This window comes from Camelus ferus, chromosome 1, assembly GCF_009834535.1.
Source record: "Camelus ferus isolate YT-003-E chromosome 1, BCGSAC_Cfer_1.0, whole genome shotgun sequence".
NCBI lineage: Eukaryota > Metazoa > Chordata > Mammalia > Artiodactyla > Camelidae > Camelus > Camelus ferus.
The window spans coordinates 83658797-83678304 of NC_045696.1; the positions used below are offsets into that span (position 1 = coordinate 83658797).

The window sequence follows — 19508 nt, forward strand, 5'->3', positions numbered from 1 at the left end:
TAAGTATCAGCACACACACACACAAAAACACTTTTCTTTTAATAATAAAATGAAAGCTCATTTCCTGATACTAAAATATAATTTAATAGCAAGCAAAGGGCTCAGTTTCAGAGAATGAGGAAAAAAAGAATCAAAGAGATGAAATTAAACAGCACCAAAGCAGAAAATCTGACATTATTAGTAGCCTTGTGCTACCTTAAGAAGAAGAAAGAAAAGGAAAAAAGAGATTCACAACAACCATTATTGAGTCCCTACTATGTGCCAAGTGCTTCAAGTACATTTGGGTTTTAAACATCCAGTAGCATTCTGCAGGGAAGGTGTTACGAATCTCACTTTACAGATGAGAAACATGGAATGGGACGGTTACACTTGCCACACGTACACTTGGCAGATCTGGGATCTGAACCTACTACTAGTGAATGGCTATGACTCTAGGTACTCTCATCTCCTGAAACAAACTTTGAAAGGATCTCCAGATCTGAGCTTTCTCAACGTCTAGGGTCATATAATACATCACAAACCAGGACAAAATAAAAGTAGGAAGGAACACATAAGACAGCTGAAATTGTGCCACAGATACATTCCACCTTTTAATAGTTTTTTTTTTTTCACTGAAAGAGTAAATCCTGGGACCCAAACAAGTTAGTCAGGCTTGTTACCAGTCCTGTCAGCTTGGCTGGCATCTCCCCTGGATTCCAGCCGGGTGCAATATGGTATGCGACGTCCCTTCTTTTGTTTTAAGGTATATTTGGAGAAGGTCTGCCCTGCTGGGCGGTGCAAATGGTAACTCACTGGTAACTTGAAGTCTGCGCCTGACTTCTTCCTGTATTGAAACAGGCTGGTTTTATTTATTTTTAATTTTTTTATTTTTTGAGGGGGTAGGTTGCCAGCGCTGTTTCGATTAGTGTAAATTCCATTGGGCCTCTGAGCCCGGGTTAAGTGAAGGAGGTTAACCCCGTGGGAAAAATGAATTCAGGGGCTTGAAAGTGGTTGATTTAACACCCAGAGTTTAGTTAACCTACAGTTGAACCTATTTACTTACTAATTTCTAAGCAAAACAGAATAGAGCACCTGGTTTATTGGTTTAATCTCTCTCTCATTATGGGACAAGATCCTTCTCATATTCTGATTTATATACATTCACTGATCACATTACTTACTGTTAATGCTGGACCTTACATGTTCCTCTTGCTTTTAACTATATAGAAAAAAAAAAATACCCTCGGCCCTAGTCAAGATTTTCAGAGAGTCTATTTTTCACACGTAGAAAAGTCCAATTATTTCTTACTCAATTATAAACTCCTGTGGTAGGAGAAAGAAGGTTCCTAATAATGATACTCTTAACGAAATCAAATAACTTGACAGTGTTTCACCATTTTGGGTTTTGAATAGAAAACTATTCAAATCTCTTTACTTTATGTTTTCCACAGAATATATGAATAAAAGGAAAATAAGTTAGTCACATTTTGTAACAATTAGTATGTCAGGAATTTCAACATGCTCTAAAGAAGTACTTAAAATGGAAAATGACTGCAATTCCAAGGGTTTTTTTTTTCAACATAGTCTAGGAATTAGATATTCTAATAAATAGAGGATTATTGTCTATATTATACATAGAGTAAATATTTTCAAAGAATTAAAATTTTCTGAATACTGAAGCGACTTGGAAAATATAATTTAATCTTTCTTTGATAAGTCAGGGGTATTTTAAAATCTTATATATTTTCAGGGTCACAATAATAAACATCATTTAATAAAATTTAACTTGTTACTGCCAAAACACAAATGCCATTATTAAAAGAAATGCCAGATTCACAGAGTGACTAATAAACCATACTTTACTGTAACATGTAGTATTTTAGAAGGTATGCCCACTCTGTATTTCCATTTATAGTATTAAGAAATAACTATTTGTGGTCATGAACCTCCACACTCTAGAGCTAATCAAATATAACTGCATATGACTTCGTGCCCCTGCATGTTGTCATTACAGAAGTGGGATTTGGCATGACAACTCTATTCCTTACTAAAATCCCATGTAACATTAAGAGCCATGTTTCAAATACACAAAAGCAAATCTAACAGATTTAATGTTTTCTCAGAAATCAATTCTCAACCTAAGTAGAGGAAACTTCCCATTCAACTTACAAGTTATAAGGAATCAACCAATTTTTCTATATAAACTGGAAACAAAAAACAGATATACTTTTAAAATTATTTGAAGTCATTATGACTCTTGAGAGAAATGTTCTTTTGCAATGTTACAAAGGGGACCTCAACTTTCTCATTTGGAGGATTGGAGGATTTATCTGTTAACTAATATTGATACATTTACTATAATGTGCAGGAATTCTGTAAATGGACTACATTAATGCAGTCAATAGCATCCACTGAATGCATTAAGCATCCACCAAATTTTAAAACAGAAATATTGACTGGAACATGCACAGCCATCATGTTCATACTGAACACAGACATAGTTTTAACATTTCAATCATGGAGAGATTTCTCAAATGTTACTTTTTTTGTAATAAAAAAATAATTGGGTGGGAAGCTGTTTTGAGGGTGGAGAATATTAAGAACATTCTGCACATCAAATGGATCAAAGAGAAAAACTCTTGAAAAACCACACCTTCTTAACTGTGGAACAATGATGACAGAAACCCAGAATTGCCACAGAATCTTGGAAGAACTTCATGAAGCCAGTCACCTGGGAAGTAGTTATATAATTGTGTGCTCAGCAAGGTCTTCACGACTCACACAAATGTGGATGAGCTATGGTTCCATCATCCCCACTGTCATATAAGCTACTAATTTTTATTTTGATTTCTTGAAGCCAATCTTCAAAATATGTATTTTAAAAAGTAGATTTATAATTTCAAAAAAATCTTCTAAGAACAGTGTTTACATAACCAACTGGAAAAGATGTATCGGTTAATCAAAAGTTAAAAATAAACCATACTAATTTTACCATTTTTTTCCTTGTTCTTAGTTTCATTTTTGAATAGGCAATTCATTCACATAGTACTAGATTGAGAAGTTAATAATATTTTACCAACTTCTTTATATTGTTGAGAGACATGACTGTGCCCCAAGCAAGTGCTAAAAATAGTAAACTTCCATTAATATCATGTCTTGCTTCTCTTCCACATCCTGTTACAACATTTCAGCCCTCTAGTTTTAACTCTGTATCTTCAGTATTTTCAGGTACTGCTACAACCAATATGAAGAATTTCCTTATGACATGCTTTGTAAACTGTGTAGCATTTAAATTTATTTTTCTAGACTTTATGCTATTTCTTTATTCTAATGTGTCACCCCTTCTGGGCACTAAAATGATTATCAAAATAAGCTGCTTCTCCACCTCACATGAAGAACAGAGATAAGGAGTGTAATACACATAGTTAGCTAGTGGTTTATTGAGAAAGCTCTGATAATATTGAGAAACATGCCCAATTTAAAAATTCTTCTAACAGAGAATGTTTGCCTTTAAAATTTTATAATCAAAAACTAATCTATGAAGAGACAAATTAAAGACAAATCTAGAAAATGCTAAATACAGCACATAGCTCAAACTCACCCTGTTATAAATGAGGAGATTTAGGCCCAGAGAAATTAAGCAGTTTACCCAAGATCACAGAGCTAATTAATGACAAATCTGAGACGAGAACCTAGTCTCCAGAGCTCCGATCCTGATCTCATTTGGTTGTCAAACTTATTTCCTTTAATGCATATTGTCTTCGAATGTCCTGCAAAGATGGTATATATTCAAGTCATGGAGAGGGAGTTCCCTCAGATCTTTGTGGGAAGAAATAATTAAGTCGGTCTATGAAGGAATTGGATAAATTCATGGATGTATTTACAATAATTTGAGAAAGAGAATTAGAGATGTCTGCAGGCTACCATTAAAATTTTCTGCCAGATATGCCCCCTGCACTCAATTGAAACTGAACTCCCCACAATGATGGGCACACGTCAGCGGCCATCTCAGGGCTGATTGTCCTTCAAGTCTGACCAGCTCCAGCCTCTGCTTTCTGTGACACTACCTTGTCTTGGCCATCTTTTTTTTTTTTTAATTGAAGTATAGTCGATTTACAATGTTGTGTTAGTCTCTGGTGTACAGCACTGTGATTCAGTTATACACACAACACACACACATATATTTATATATAGATTATTTTTCATTATAGGTTACTACAAGGTACTGAATATAGTTCCCTGCATTATGCAGTAGGGCCCTGTTGTCTCTCTGTTTTATATATAGCATGTGCATCTGCCAATCCCTTTTTTGAGTCCCTTCTTGGCCTCTCTCACTCTCTGCCTCCATAATTATAGCTCTTCCTTCAGGCCCTCTGCTACTTCTCTTTCACTGTGACCCACCCATTCGCACTGTATTTTTCTGTGTAGATGCTTTCCAAATGTTCAGCTCCTGCTCTTCACCCTGGGCTGTATTTCCAACTGTCCATGGCGTATCTCCACTTGAATGTCCTGCAAGTACCTCAAAATCGACTTGTTTAATAATGCTTTTCCATTTAAAAAATCTCCTGACTTCCATGTTTCTGTGTTCTTCTAATAAATCAGGTGCAAGACCTTGGAACCTTCTTTGGTTCTTTAATTCTGTTTCCAACACATATCCTCTCCCTACCCTTTGTAACCTTCTCTGTAATTGACCTCATAGTCCTCCTCTCTCCTACCCCAATTGCCCTGCTTGACTATTACATAAAACTTTGAAATCTTTAGTTTGTCTCCCACTCTCCAGCCCCTCCTTGATAGATCCATTCATGTTACCTCCAGATGAGTCTTTGTGAAAGGTTCTTTACATCACTTGACATTCTCCTAGTCAAACCCTTCAAATTCCCTCGTGTTATATCAAATGCATGTAGTCTAGCATTGAAGGCCATACACAGTCCACTACTGTCACATCTTCCATGCAACCTTTGAGCTTTAAGGTCTGGTCCATGCCACACATCTAATGCCAGATAGAAGGGAAGCTACAAGACACTTAGTCCTAAGCCACTTTCTCTGACCCATCTAAGTAGAGTCACTCTGACCAACTTGTGGTCCTTGCAGCATTTGCCCTTGCAATTCAACTTCTCTAGTCTTGCTACTCTTTGTCATTCCTCTGTCTTTCAACGCTTCAGTCACCTCTCTTCAAGCCTCTCACCTTGACTGCCACTTGTAGCCACTCAAGATAAACATTCTTCTTTATTCTGGAACATTAAGCCATGCCACAAGTCTTTCACATTCTTCCTTTCCTACGTACTCTAGGGTTTGCTGTGTTTACTCAAAAACTTTACAGAAAGCTACTTCTGGATGAGAGCCCTCACTCCTGGACATATAGGCGATGCAATGTCTCCTATGAAGGCTCAAGCACTTATGACTTTGGATCTAGCCTTCCCCAACTCTTTCCATTGATCGCATTTTCCTCACTTTGAGCTCATCAGAATTACTGAGCATTACCCAGAAAGAATACTTCTCTGAAATTCTACAGCAGTTGTCAAATAGAAATATAGTGTATGCCACCAGTGTGAGCCACATATCAAATTTTAAAACTTCAGTAGCCGTATTATAAAAGAAAAAAGAGTGTAGCTCTAGTGCTTGGCATACACAAGGTCCTGGGTTCGATCCCAGTGCCTTTGTTAAGGGGTAAAAAAACCATAAAAAGAGATAGATGAAATGGGTTTTAGATCTTATTTTATTGAATATAACCAAAATATTATTTAAACATGAAATTAATATTAGAATTATTAATGAGATGTTTTACATTCTTTTTTTTTCATTTGAAGTCTTCAAAATCCAGGGTGTATTTCATAGTTACAGCACATCTCAAGGCAGAATAGCCACATTTCAGATGCTTGACAGCAGCACGTGGCTAGAGGCCACCAGAATGGACAGTACCGATCTGTCACACTGGCTGATTTGTTTGGCATTTGGCACGTGATGGCTTGAAAAGTTAACTACTTTTCATGAATAGATGACTAGAGTCTAAATTGTCAGCCCCTGGGGTATTGGAGTAGCCAATGCCAGGAGGGCTGGAGCAGGAGAACAAGTATTCAGGACTGGGACACTGGCAGTCTGACAGAAGCCAGCACCATGTACAGAGGTTATTATAATGCATCGTTATAAGAGTTAAAACAGAAAATGAAGCCCAATGCTGGGGTAGCTGCACAGCTCTCCATTCCTCTCCTGTATCCTCTCAGACCTCCTCCTATTTAGTTGCACCCAAGGAAGAATATAAGGTACTAGTCAAATAATTTAGAAATTATTAACAATTATAAATATGATAAGTAAGCTAGAAGTGTATTCAGGAGCTCATAACTGGGAAAAACTCACCTAGTATGCAGAGGAAATTTAAAATGAAACCTGAAGGGAATGTAGACAAAAGGAAGTAGGGGAGAGAAGAATGTTCTAGGCAAAAAGAACAGCCTGTGCAAAGGCCCTCAGGCATAGACATGAAGAAAGGGCCCCGAGAAGCTGTCTAGGAGCCTAAGCCCTGGCGTGTCCCCAGCACAATCCACAGGGCTACCTGTAGAATCTTAAGGAAGTGAAACACAGTGAAAATGTACCATGTGTCTATCAGGGAATCTGGCCCAGAGTTAGGGGCTGAGATTGGACAAAGCTTCTGGGTCTGATCTTAACCAGTTTGGGGAGGGTGTTATACTCTTTCCAATCCCATAATTCTTGGGAGATGTGACAATGCCAAAAGCACCCTCATTCTCTCCCTAGAAATAGGATTTCCTGAGCTGACATCTGAGGGAGAGTGAGGTCAGTCTCACTGCATTCACGTCTCAGAAGCCACAGGTGCTATCGCATCATGTTTAATCATGAGCGGTTCCTCGATTAATTGTCTTGATAGGAGTTCGAGATTTGCAGATATCAACTACTATATATAAAATAGATAAACAACAAGTTTCTACTGTATAGCCCAGGGAACTTTATTCAATATTCCATTCAGTAACCTATAATGGAAAAGAATATGAAAATGAACATATGTACGTACATGTATGACTGAAACATTAGGCTGTAACCAGAAATTGACAAAACATTGTAAACCAGCTCAATTAAAAAAAGAATGGGAAAAAAAAAGAACTACCTTCTAAATAGGAACAGAAAGCCTAAGAATAGAATGAAAGACAAATAAAGCAGCTATATCAAAGTCCTAAGTTTCACAAACTTCCAATTAATTAAATTGACAGAAAAAGTCACGCCAATGCTGCTACAGTTACTTTATCTTTAATCTGCGTGTCCTACACTCCCAGAATCAATGGGAAAATCTCTAACGGCTGCAAGGGTGATCACAGCAGAAAGCAGTTTCTATTTTTGAGTTCCTCCTTCCTATTATTCAGACAACACTTCGGAATTTTTTCTCCACAATTTAAATCTTGGTTGCTGGCCTGTTACTTAGCCAACAGTGCAGGATTTTAATTGAGGATAGCTGTCTCTCAGAGGGAAACAGCACCAACTTGGTAAAGCAAACATCAGACCAGCATGGCCCAAGGACTGCTAGCTGTTTTCTGGCTGATATAAAATTCCTACATATGTTGGAAACTGAACCATGATGGAATCAAAGTCCCCATTAAAATGATCTGTTTATCATGTTGGATCAATAGGATGCAGTAAGTTAATACTGGTTTCCCAATGCAGTGAATCAATGGGATATTTTGGGGTTATATATTTAATTCCTTGTTCAGTTGTATTGTGAGTTTATCCAATGATTGCATAAGCACTCAATTAGCCTACTATTCTGGGTCCAGAATTCCTGGGACACTCTCCAACACATTTTTTCCCTCATCAAGATAGTTTATTACTAGTTGGTTATATAACCTAACAGCTTAAGTAATTACTGAAACAAATGTCTTATTTATGGAATTTAAAAATAGAAAAATATTTAAATTAAAGAAAAACTTTTTTTCTATAAATAGGTCAGAAATAGCCACAACTCTACTACAGTTAACAATAACAATAGTGACAAAAAAAACCTATTGCACAGGATTTAAGACTCTGATACTCAAAAGCCTTTCTCTCATTCTTCTTTGCCAATGGGATCCCATTTTTTGGCTTGACAATGAGCCTAAAAGAACACCTTCTTAGACTCCCTTGCATTGGGGGGACTGTGTGACCTACTTCTGGACAACAAAATATAGGCTGAAATTCTTGGTGTGGTTTCTAGGAAAGCTATTATTTTCTTAAATGTTAAAAGGAGGGGGGTGTAAGAGGGGGTGGTGGAGGGAGAAAGTGGGGAAGGAGGGAGAGAGAGCAAGAGCAAGAAGGAAAGAAGGAAGGAAGAGAATAAGAAAGAATGGACTTTCCCTTTCCTGCCTGGAGCCCAGAAGTGATGGCTGGCTGTGAAGCAGCCATTCTGCAACAGAGATGAAACCCTCCTATTACAGAAGTTGCAAACAAGATGATCTGTGTCCTCAATGATTTATTCTGAGCAGCTGTGCATGGTTCTGGACTGCCCCCTCTCAAATTTCTTACTATCTGAGAAAAGGTAACCTCTTTACGGTCAAGGAAGAGAGGGCAGATTTGTGACATGGCTGAAAAAAATCTCAACTTATAATATACATGTCCAGTGTGGTTGGGTTGCATGAGTCCAGGAAGCATCATTTGTTTGCATCCTGTACAACCACAGGGCTCCGTCGCTGCCAGATGCTAAGCGTGCTCTGAGGATTCAAAAATTAGTGAAATCTGGATTCTGCCTTTCAGAAGCTTACAATCTACTGAGACAAATTTGTAAACAGATAGCTGCAACATAATGTTAACTGTGAAAGTAGGGTTTCATAAATGGTGTTCCTTGGGACAGCACTCAAGTTAAAAAAATGATCTGTCATTGTATCAGTTTGGGAAACATACTCCATCTTTGTGATGCACACTGGCATATTAATGGCTCCGAGGAGTCCCGTAGCAAGAAGGCTATTTAACTTTCTTTGACCTACTGTTTCTTAAAACTGTTTAATAATAAAACCCCTTTCCCTCGAAGCAGTACCTCTTAATATCCTGCAGACAAGTGTTATAAAACACACTTGAGGAAATGGTGTACTGAGTGATTTAATAAAGTTACAACCTTAGTCCTATGGCAAGTGTTACTGTGGAAATAATTCAACTATGTTTAAATTATTCACACAGTAGTCCCTTAAAAAAAATCTTCCGTTGTGGTTTGAACTGTGTTCCCCCAGAAGGTATGCTGAAGTCCTAAACCCTGGTACCTGTATATATGATCCAACTTGGAAACAGGGTCTTTGGAGATGTAATTAAGGTATGAGTTAAGATGAGGTCATACTGGATTAGAGTGGGCTCTAAATCCAACCACCTTTGCCCTTATGAAGAACAAAGGATACACAGACTCATAGAGTAGAAAGCCATGGAAAGACAGAGGCAGAGACTGGGTGGGGGGGTGGGTATTGCCGCAAGCCAGGGAATGCCTAGGATTGCTGACAACCACCAGAATCCAGAAGACAGCCAGACTGCAGATTCTCCCTCTGAGCCCCCAAGAAAGAACCAACCCTGCTGACACCCTGATGTGGACTCATGACCTCCAGAACGGTGAGAGAGAACACATTTTGATTGTTTTAAGCCACCTAGTTTGTGGTATTTCATTTCCTCAGCCCTAGGAAACTAAAACACAATCACGCTTCCTATTTGGCTTCTACCAATTCTATTTGTTTGAGAAATTTGTCTCGGTGCTTTCTCTGCAGTCTAGCAGCTGGGTTGGAAAAAGGAAGGGCTTGAAGTCCAGAAGAGTATGAGCCCTGACTCAGCCTATTTATTAACTCTGAATTTAGGCAAGAGACTCAGATGTTCTGAGTCTCAAGTTTTCTCAGGGGTGAAATAGGGACAGAAATGTTCATTCATTCATCAAGTCATCCATTCCTTTGAACACCAACTGTATGCCAAGTACTGCGCAAGGCACATAGATCAATATTAAACAGGCTGACTATATATAAAAATAGATTTTAAAAAAGTTTCTTCTGTATAGCACAGGGAACTGTGTTCAGTATCTTGTAATAACCTTTAATGAAAAAGAATATGAAAACGAATATATGTATGTATATGCATGCCTGGAACATTGTGCTGTACACCAGAACTGACACATTGTAACTGACTGTACTTTACTAAAATTAAAAAAAATTAAACAGGCAATTAGAAAATCCTGCAAAGGTAAAGCAGGTGCTAAGGGAGGGCATGACCTGACCATATAAGCTACCCTTGGAGGTGGTCGTGATGATTCAATGAGAAGTATGTGAATGTGCTTTATAACATGGACCTCAAAATATAAACAAAGATATTACTATAAACAGGATCAGATGGATTAAAGAGAATGGGTGTCCCTGTTTCTTATGGTCAAACTGGTAAATATTAGCTAAAAAAAAAAATGTATTGGTGAGGTTTCAGAAGACTGGCAGGAGAAACTGTTAGAGATCCTAAGAGGGGCTAGAAGCATATGAGGGATTTGTGAATTTATTAATCAGAAATTCAAAAAAACAGACCTGGTCATGCTCTTCACAGAGTTAAGCCAAAGCCCGCCTATCACATATTATAATTAGCTGAGATGCTGGATAATTGTTCCTTTTTACTTCCAAAAGGAGATAAAATGGACGTTCGTGTTGACACATGACTTGGTACCTACAGGAAATATCAGCGCATCAATAACAGGAAGGTAAAGGGCTACTGGTGTTACACTGGCCAAATGTGTGCTAGAATAGAAGAGAATCGGTTGCCTTGTATCAAACATCTCTGAAGTCACGCAGCTGAATATTTGAAAGTTGAAGTCACTGGTACCTACACGACGAAGGTACAAAAAAAAATCACCACAATAAACATGTCAGGGGTGATCAATTGATTTCTTTTGGAACCAGCCAGCCACTAGAAAGATTCCTTCCTTTCATAGGGCGTCACCCTTATGACCATATTTAACCTTGTCGCAGGCCCTATGTCCAAACACAGTCATGACATGGGTTAGGGCTGCAATATATAAACTCGGGGGGATATATTCAGAACATAACACTCAGTTCTTGGTATGTAATCAAGGGGAGAAGAGGTGAAATTGCTTATTTAAGTGTGCAGTTGGTTGGAGGTGGGCAAGCCAAAACCCGAGGAGCCCGTGGTTAGGATGGGAGCCTGGCTGTGGGTGAGCCTGGAAAAGAGGGGCCCGACCTGGAAAGATTATGCTCCTGGAGAAAACCCTCCCCCTCCCTCTCCTTTCTTCCCTTCCTTGGTCCAGGTGCTCGTCTAAAACTACATCACTGGCCACTCGGTTTCATTCCATGGTGCTCTGACCAACAGTCCAAGGGTACACGTTGGTTTCTTTACTGGAAACCAGCACGTCAACTAATAGGAAATCTCAGCAACTCTTTACTCATCCGTGTATGTCTAACAGTTATGAAGACATTCCCTTTATTTATTTGATTTTATGATGAAAATCCAGAGGTTTTTCATTTACTTGTTTTCCCCTCTCATGCATTAAAATTCTGCACGCTTCAAGAGGCAATGCAACTGAAAATGCCTATGAACAAACTAAAGTTTTGATTTAAGTGCCACCACTGAGGGTTTTTTTCTATCCACTATCCATAGCTGTTTTTTATGAAGTAATTTTTGAACTCAGTATCATCAATATAATAAAATAAAGGCACAGGGCTCGTGTGTTCTGTGGCCCCTCAGCCTGAAAGGTGTCTTGTCTTATGTTTCCTCCTGAGGCTCAGGCTTTGAAGAGAACAAAGTCGTTCTGGAGTTTCTCTTCCTCCCCTAGAGTCATTATTATCTGAAGCGTAAAGAAAATAAAGGAGAGTGTTGCTTCACCAGCGCACTTGTCACTCTTTCATGCTTGCTTCATCTTGTGGTAGTGGTGGCGCTGTTCCAGGCTGTGGGGAAAATCGGCCCTTACATGAAGTGTTTAAGCAAAGAGTAATTTATTAATATTAACACAGGTGAGTGCATAGGAGCCAGAAGAAATAAACAAAAGGCAGAAGCCCCCTAGGCATGCTCACAACGGTAAAGCTACTATTCCCTCAAGGGCCACGGTAAGAAACAGCCGCCTCTCTCAGGCCCTTGTCTCTAAAATTTCACACCTTCTACTGCTTTTTCTCAGTGCCCCACTTTATTCCTAGGTGATCTAGCCCTTCTCTGTCTGGCCAGTCACAACGGCAGATCAGAATCAGAAGCGTGTAAGATCGGTTATCTCCTGAACTCAAATCAGATATAGTTGCTCCCTGAAGATGGTCAAACATGAACCTGGTTTAGCTTTTCAGCTTGCAATACAAATTCAACACAGAAATGCCTACCTGGTGATTTGTACTGGGTCGGTCACCAAGGAGAGAAAACCAGCCCAGCTATCTTTTCTCAGATATCAGACAACTACCTTTCCACACAAAATTTTCTATTTCAACACATTTCAAGTGGAAATCTTTCTAAAATGCTTAAGAAGTTTTTGTGACTCTACCAATAGTAACCACAACATAATTTGCTACTAATCTCAAGATTATCAGAGTGGGTCCTGGTCTTTCAGATTAAGACACTGCTTTGTCAAAGAGCAGTATGGCCTCTCCTAAGCAACCTGTGGCGAGCTAGGCAGCTGCCAGGTAGAAAGGACTCCTGTGAGTCTGGGCCAGTGGTCATCAGACACTTGGCATCAGGACCTTCAACGGATACAACTATTCTCGGAAGTTCTGGGAAAGAGTCCGATTTAGCTCCCCTAGAGCAAAGACTTGGCATGAGACCATAGCTACACCCAGAATTACAGATGGGGCCGTCTCGTGATTCTGTGAGAAGTTCGCTTCTTTACTTGGCTTGTGCTACACAGTATGTCATTTTCTGCCCACAATTTGGTGAAAGAGAACTTTTCTAAGCTCCTCTCTAAGCGTGTGCATGCAATGCAAAAGCACGGCTTCTGAGTGCCAAGTATAGCCGAACAAAGGACAAAAGAATAAGATTATCTATTCTCTAAAAATACCTTGCATAACACAACCCAAAGAATGCACTCTACTTTCAAGCCTATGGCTAGTTCAAGTAAATGTAATCATCGTCAGCCTTGAATTGAATGGATAATTAAAGGTTTAAACATGTTGTAAAAATGTCAAAAAATAATTCAAACTCAGTCATAGTAATGATTTTTCTATGATTTGGGCAAAGGGTTAATCTCTGAAGAATACAGATAGTGTAAATGATTAACATACCTGTAAGATACCGATTCAAATCCCTTCACATACTTGAATACACTTTGCTAGAAATGTTTTGTTGACAGATGTTAATAGAGATATTTAAGAAAACATTATGAAAAGAAAGAGATTTACAAAAATTATAATTCAAGTATAATTCCTACACTTCCCTTCCCAAGCTCCCGCATTATAGACTAGCTTCAATGTTCTTTTTGTTAATAGTAGGTGTATTTCACAATCCTTTGATCCCTTTCAAAATCCTGGCATGGCTCCCTTTTTTCTAATGAAGCCCATATTTTAGCATTCTTAAGTTTATCCACTCTTTGGCCTCAATTTGTCTTTCCAATTTAGTTTCTAATCCTCACTATTCAAAACCTATACTCCCGTATTATTAGATATTTTATCATTCCTTGAGAAAGCCCTGCACTATCCTTGGACCATTTCTAATGTTGCCTTCTCCATGAAGCCTCTGTGATCCCTTTAAACAAAAGAGATGAGTCCTTTATCTGACTTCTGTAGTCCTTTGTGTTTCTAATGTGGCACCTATCATTGTATTGTGATGTATTATTATCTGTATACCTTTTTTCTCTTACTAGATTGTAAAGTGACTAAAGGACAGAATGAGTTAGTTGCCCAAGTGGATATCACTAACAAAACCTAACACAGTGCTTGCATATACAAAATGCAAGATAGTAGAATGGTATTACATATGTATGAGTCAGTTGCAATACAACAGAAACCCAATTCAAAGTGCCTGAGTTCCTAAAAGGGGGCATTTATTGACTCATATAAATGGCCAATCCAGGGATGCAGCTGACCGTCAAGTATAAAAGGATCCAGGCATTCACAGAAGGTCCTTACAGTTCCCCTTTATCTCTCTGCTCTTTCCACATTTCTTTGTCTTCATTTTTTAAGGAGATATTTTCCACCGGGTGGTCAAGAAAGACACCAGTGGCCTTGAGTCACATACTCCAGGGAAGACAATCACTGGCTCGCTTGAGTTTCATCAAGTCACATCCAGATATAGAATAAACGCATAGTTTCCTAATGGAACTCAAAGACTAAAGAAGCTTCTGGACAGTAAAAAACAAAAAACAGACCAAAAAACCCCCCAAAACTCTGCAAATTACACTACAAATTACAAATTAACTTTTTAAGAACCCTACAGACTGATATAAGAGTTTTATCTTTTTAAAATTTTAGTGAAAATATCAAATCAACAAGTATATACTATAAGACTGTGTATTATGCTCAAGAGATACAAATGTCATAAAAGCCAAAGTTTCAACCACTGAAAAATCATGGTCTGACTGATCGCTGACAAAATTAGATGCATGACAAATGAGCATAAGATGTGATATTAACCAAGTGTTAAATATTGCAGCACAGATTATAACCTCAATACTAAGTCAGGAAAGAAAGGATGATTATGGGGCAGAATAAGCACCGGAAGATTTATGGAGATGGTGAAACTGTCTAACTTAATGAAGGATGGATTGTTTTTGAATTGTTGGAAGAGGGTGGGAAGGAGTGAGGGTGAAAGGAAAGAGAACGAAATTGCTCGATGGTGGGCACTCAATCTAGAGAAATGATTATAGACAACAGCTCACTCATAATAGAGCATTCATGCTGAGGATAAAGTGAGATGCTCACAGAGAAGTTAGCTTAAGAAGATTTTGAATACTGGGCTTATGAGTTTGAATTTGATCTAGTTACAATTTCTCTATATGTAGGTTTGAAGAAGAATAGAGAGGGAAATTCAGCTGGATCTGGAAATCCAGATCATGATGTAACTGAAGTTCAGAAGTTGGAGCAGTATTTTTGCTGTGAAACAGGGGCCGCCGCTACCACTTCTGCAGGTTGTATGCTGTACAAAGCCAGGGGGCACCAGCCACAACGCAGTGTGAACAGTGCCTCTGAAAGTTGTGAAAGGCACAAGCTGTATAAAAAGATATGGTCCATCTAGATGACTTCAAGAAGCAAAACATATCAACTTGATGGGAGTGGAATATAAGTAGGTACTAGACAGAAGTTAGCGAGAAGGCTGCAGAGAAAAGTGGAGACCAGATTAGGGAGTGCCTTGAATCCCAGGCTAAGAAATGTGGACTTTATTCTGTATTTAATGCAGAGGAGAAGTTGGAGAAGCCATTTGCAAGATTTTGACTAGAATAGTGAAGTTTCAATCAGTGTATGAGAAAAATTAAATTTAGGCTTAGGATAGATTCACGGGGCAGAAATGAGCAAAATAGAGAACTCTGAAAAGATCATTAGAGCAGGGCAGAAAAACACTGGTCTATAAGATAGGAAGCAGAGGAGATATTTGGAAGGTATTTGGAAAAGAGAGAGAGAGAGAAAAAAAGAAAGGCAAGAAACTACGATTTTGTGAACCTCTTACAAAAGAAACATGTGCCCTGGGACAAATTATTATTACTTAGGTAGAGAATAAAGGACAGAAATTACATTTCTCTCAAACTGCTCCCAGTGACTTTACTCCTGGCAGTTATATAGTTCTTCAGAGTTTACACAGTAATTTCAAATATATTATTCCATTTGGACCTAGATACTTTTTGAAATCATGAAATTAAGCAATTTCCTCAGCACATATACAAAGGTAACATCTAAAACATAGAAATGTTTATTTATCACCTATGATAGAATGCAATTTAATATTGAAGAATGGGCAGTAATACCAGCATGTCTAAAACCAAACTTTTCATATGCTCTGGGCCTATTTTTTCTCTGGAGCCCATTCTTCTCCAGGGAGCTTGCTCCCTATCGATCCTCTTCCCGCCCCTGATCTTCCTTCAGCATTTTGGGGAAAAAAATCTTTAACCTGTTTGCATCCTGGGTCATCTCTTCACTTCCCATCAATCGAAGCTGCTGACAGGGTAAGTGTATGTTTCATGTCTCTATGTCCTTTGCAGGGTCACTTTTCAATCCATCCCACGTCTGCAGGTTTTTCTACCTGCAGACAGCACAGACCTCCTATTTGCTATTTCTGTTGGACCCCCTTCAGTATCTACCAGACTGGACCTCAGCAGTGGATGGTGCCCTTCCTTTCCTTTACTTTTGAAGCCCCTGCCTTGGGTTCCTGGCCTCATTCTGTTATTTTGCCTTTGAGCCCTTGGCTTTCTCCTGTCCTTTCATGTTTGTAATTTTCCAGGGTTCCATTCTTCACCCTGGACTCTTTCTTTCAATCCAGATTTCCTCTGGCAAATTTCATCCACTCGTTCTAAAGCTTATATACTAGTAGCTGTCGACATTTTACCTCCAATCCAAATGCAAAGCCATATATTTACAACTGGATGTGCCATAGATGCTCCACATGTTCAGCACTGAATTTCTTACCGGTACCTCAAGTCTGTTCATCTTTCCATATTCTCTTCAGCAAGTATGGACCCATTGTTCAGGCAAGGATCTAAAGTAGAAAACATAGAATTGTCTTTGATTCCTTTCTTGATCATCCTCCATGTGATGATTAATTTTATGCGTCAACACAATTGGACAACAGCAGGCACAGACATTTGATTAAACATTATTTCTGGCTGTGTTTGTGAGGATGTTTATGGATGAGATTAGCATTTAAATTCATAGACTGAATACAGCAGATTTCCCTCCCCAGTGTGGTGGGCCTCATCCAATCCCTGGAAGGCCTGAATACAATAAACCTGCTCTCCTGCTCTCCTGGTTCTCAGGCCTTTGGGTGCAGACTAGAACTTGACCGTCTCCTCTCCTGGGTCTCCAGCTGGCCGACTGCACATCCTGGACTTCTCAGCCTCCTTAATTGTATGAGAAATTCCTTTCTTTCTATAGAAAAAAATATTTGTATATGTTCTATTGGTTTTGTTTCTCTGGAGAACACTGGCTAATACAGATTTTGGTGCTAAGAGTGGTTCTAGAGGAACAGAATTTTAAGGATGCTTTCTGAACTGGTTCTGTTTTGTTTTTTTTAATTGGCTCTCTAATCAGATTAAATTGAAAGATGCTAATGACTCTATTTCTAGTAGTAACAAGAGCACTGACGGCCTATGGCATGATCTGGCAATACAGATATGCAGAATATCTTCATTATACTTCAAAGCAACCAACCACTTATAAGAAGCAAGGAGATTAGTGGCTGCATATACAATGCTGTCAAACATTTTGGGAAATCTAATGAATATAGTGAGGTTGGCTGGTTTCCCCTAACGTGGCTGGACAAAGTGGTAAAAGAAAAGGATGAGTTCAGGGATACTAATTCCCAGTTCAAGCATCACATAAATGAGCCAAACACTTATATGTGTGTCCTGAAGGTGATCTTTATCTCCTGTAGCTGCAGGGCTGAGACTGGTGAAAATCAAACACTAAATTTCATCCTGCAATTGACTGAACTACAAGTTGAACTCCCAGCTTCACAGGGTGTCTACTATTAAAAGTGAGGGCACTGACTGGGAAAGGGAATCTTTTAATTGTAATGAGGAGTGTGTGGGAAGACCCTGAGGAAGCTGGGGAATCTGAGCCCCTCAATTCTGATGAGTCTTCTTTCTCAGTGGAAGCAGCCTCCCTACGCCCAGGGTATCAGCCTCTCCACTTGTCCCCACCCCTCCATCGGAGAAGATAAACTCCGCACTGCCTGAGGAAATTAACGCTCTCCTGTACAGGGCTGCTGTGCAACACAAAGCTGATTCTTTTCAGCACCCGTCTCCACTACCCCTCTTTGCTTCTAGACCTCTTAACTAGACTCAGGTCCCAGCAGGCTCCTAAGGTTCAAAGGTACAAAGTTTGACTGTGAGGAGGGGGCTGCACTCCAAAAGAACTACGTAAGTTTTCAAATTTACACAGACAGAAATCTAGGGGACATGCATGGGAATGGACACTGAGGGTGTGGGATAGTGGTGGAAGAAACAAACATAGATCAGGCTGAAATTATCAATATGGGCTTACTAAGCAGAGACTCTGGATTTAATGTTACAGCTTGGGGAGTTGGCTAGAGTTCTAACTGTCTGCTTGGCTGATTGGATGAAACATGGACCACAGGGTAGCCCACTGTGAGCAAATTAGAAATGCCAGGCCCGCCTTGGTTTAATGTAGAGGAAAGGATTCAAAGACTTAAGGAGTTTGGAATGTAGATTTGTTAAATCAGTGGATTTGTCATTTAAGACCTACTCACTCACAACTGAGAGTCCAGGTGACATACCAGGAGACATACCAGGGAGTCCAGAAGACATACTTTTCACCATTCTGAGAAATAAATTTGTGCACAAAGCCCCAGCATCCTTGAAGAGCTCTGTAATCACTGGTCTCTATAGGCCAGACCTTGTAGTGAGGACTACAGCCATTGACTTGAGAAACCTGAATGCGATGGGAGTAATTAGATCCTGGGATGGCAAAGGCCAAGTGGTGGCACTCAACCAACAAAAGCAAGATGGGCATGGTTGCCATGATGGATGGCAGAGTCAAGCAGCAGTCTGAATAGCCTGACTCCACAGGCCTGTGGCACTGGTTGGTTGATCATAGTGCTCCAAGAAGTGAGGCAGACAGGAAGCTTACTACATCTTACTTGATCTGTAGCAGCAGCAAATTCTAGGGAAAGTGGACAAAAGTCTAACCTGAATTATAAAAGAGTCATAACCTCTCAACTAATTCCCAGACTTGAATTAGTTTTCAGACTCAGAGCCCTCTGAATACAGACGAGGCTGGGTCCCCTTAAGGAAGGACCCTGGTATACTGCCAAAAATTTATACTGTTAGTCTTTCTCCAAGCTTTTGCCAAAAGGACCTTTAGCCTTTTACCAGGGTAACTGTACTTTGGGGAAAAGGAAATAATTAGACCTCTTGGAAACTACTAGACACTGGCTCTGAACTGACACTAATTCCAGGAGACCTGAAACATCACTGTGGTCCACCAGTCAGAGGAGGGGCTTACAGAGGGTAGGTGGTCTAAGAATTTTAGCTCAGATCCCTCTCACAGTGGGTCCAGTGGGTCCTTGAACCCATCCTGTGGTTATTTCCCCAGTTCTGGAATGCATAATTGGAATAGATATAATCAGAAGCTGGCAGAACCCCAACATTGGCTCCTTGTCCAGGAGTGAGGGCTATTATGGTGGGAAAGGTCAAGTGGAAGCCATTGGAACTGCCTCTAACTAGGAAAATAGTAGCCAAAACATCCCCATTCAACTTGCTTATTTGGTCTGTGCAGAAGACAGATGAATCTTAAAGAATGACAGTGGATTACTGGAAGCTTAACCAAGGAGTGATTCTAATTGCAGCTACTGTACCAGATACGGTTTCACTGCTTGAGAAAATTAACACATCTGCTACCTGTTATGCAGCTGTTGATCTGGCAAATGCTTTTTCTTGATACCTGTTGTAAAGACCA

The 19508-nt window shown here is 39.4% G+C and overlaps 1 protein-coding gene across 14 annotated transcripts in view; it reads right to left on the minus strand.

Moving 5' to 3' along the window:
* The window catches only part of LOC116665336, a 101110-nt gene that overhangs the window by 69153 nt on the left and 12449 nt on the right, over positions 1–19508 (minus strand). For all 14 annotated transcript variants that reach the window (XM_032484754.1, XM_032484747.1, XM_032484734.1 and 11 more), the window contains one exon: positions 16500–16569. In XM_032484754.1, coding sequence (XP_032340645.1) covers positions 16500–16520 — 21 coding nt within the window. In that variant the 5' untranslated portion in view covers positions 16521–16569. The remainder of the gene's footprint in view (positions 1–16499; positions 16570–19508) is intronic.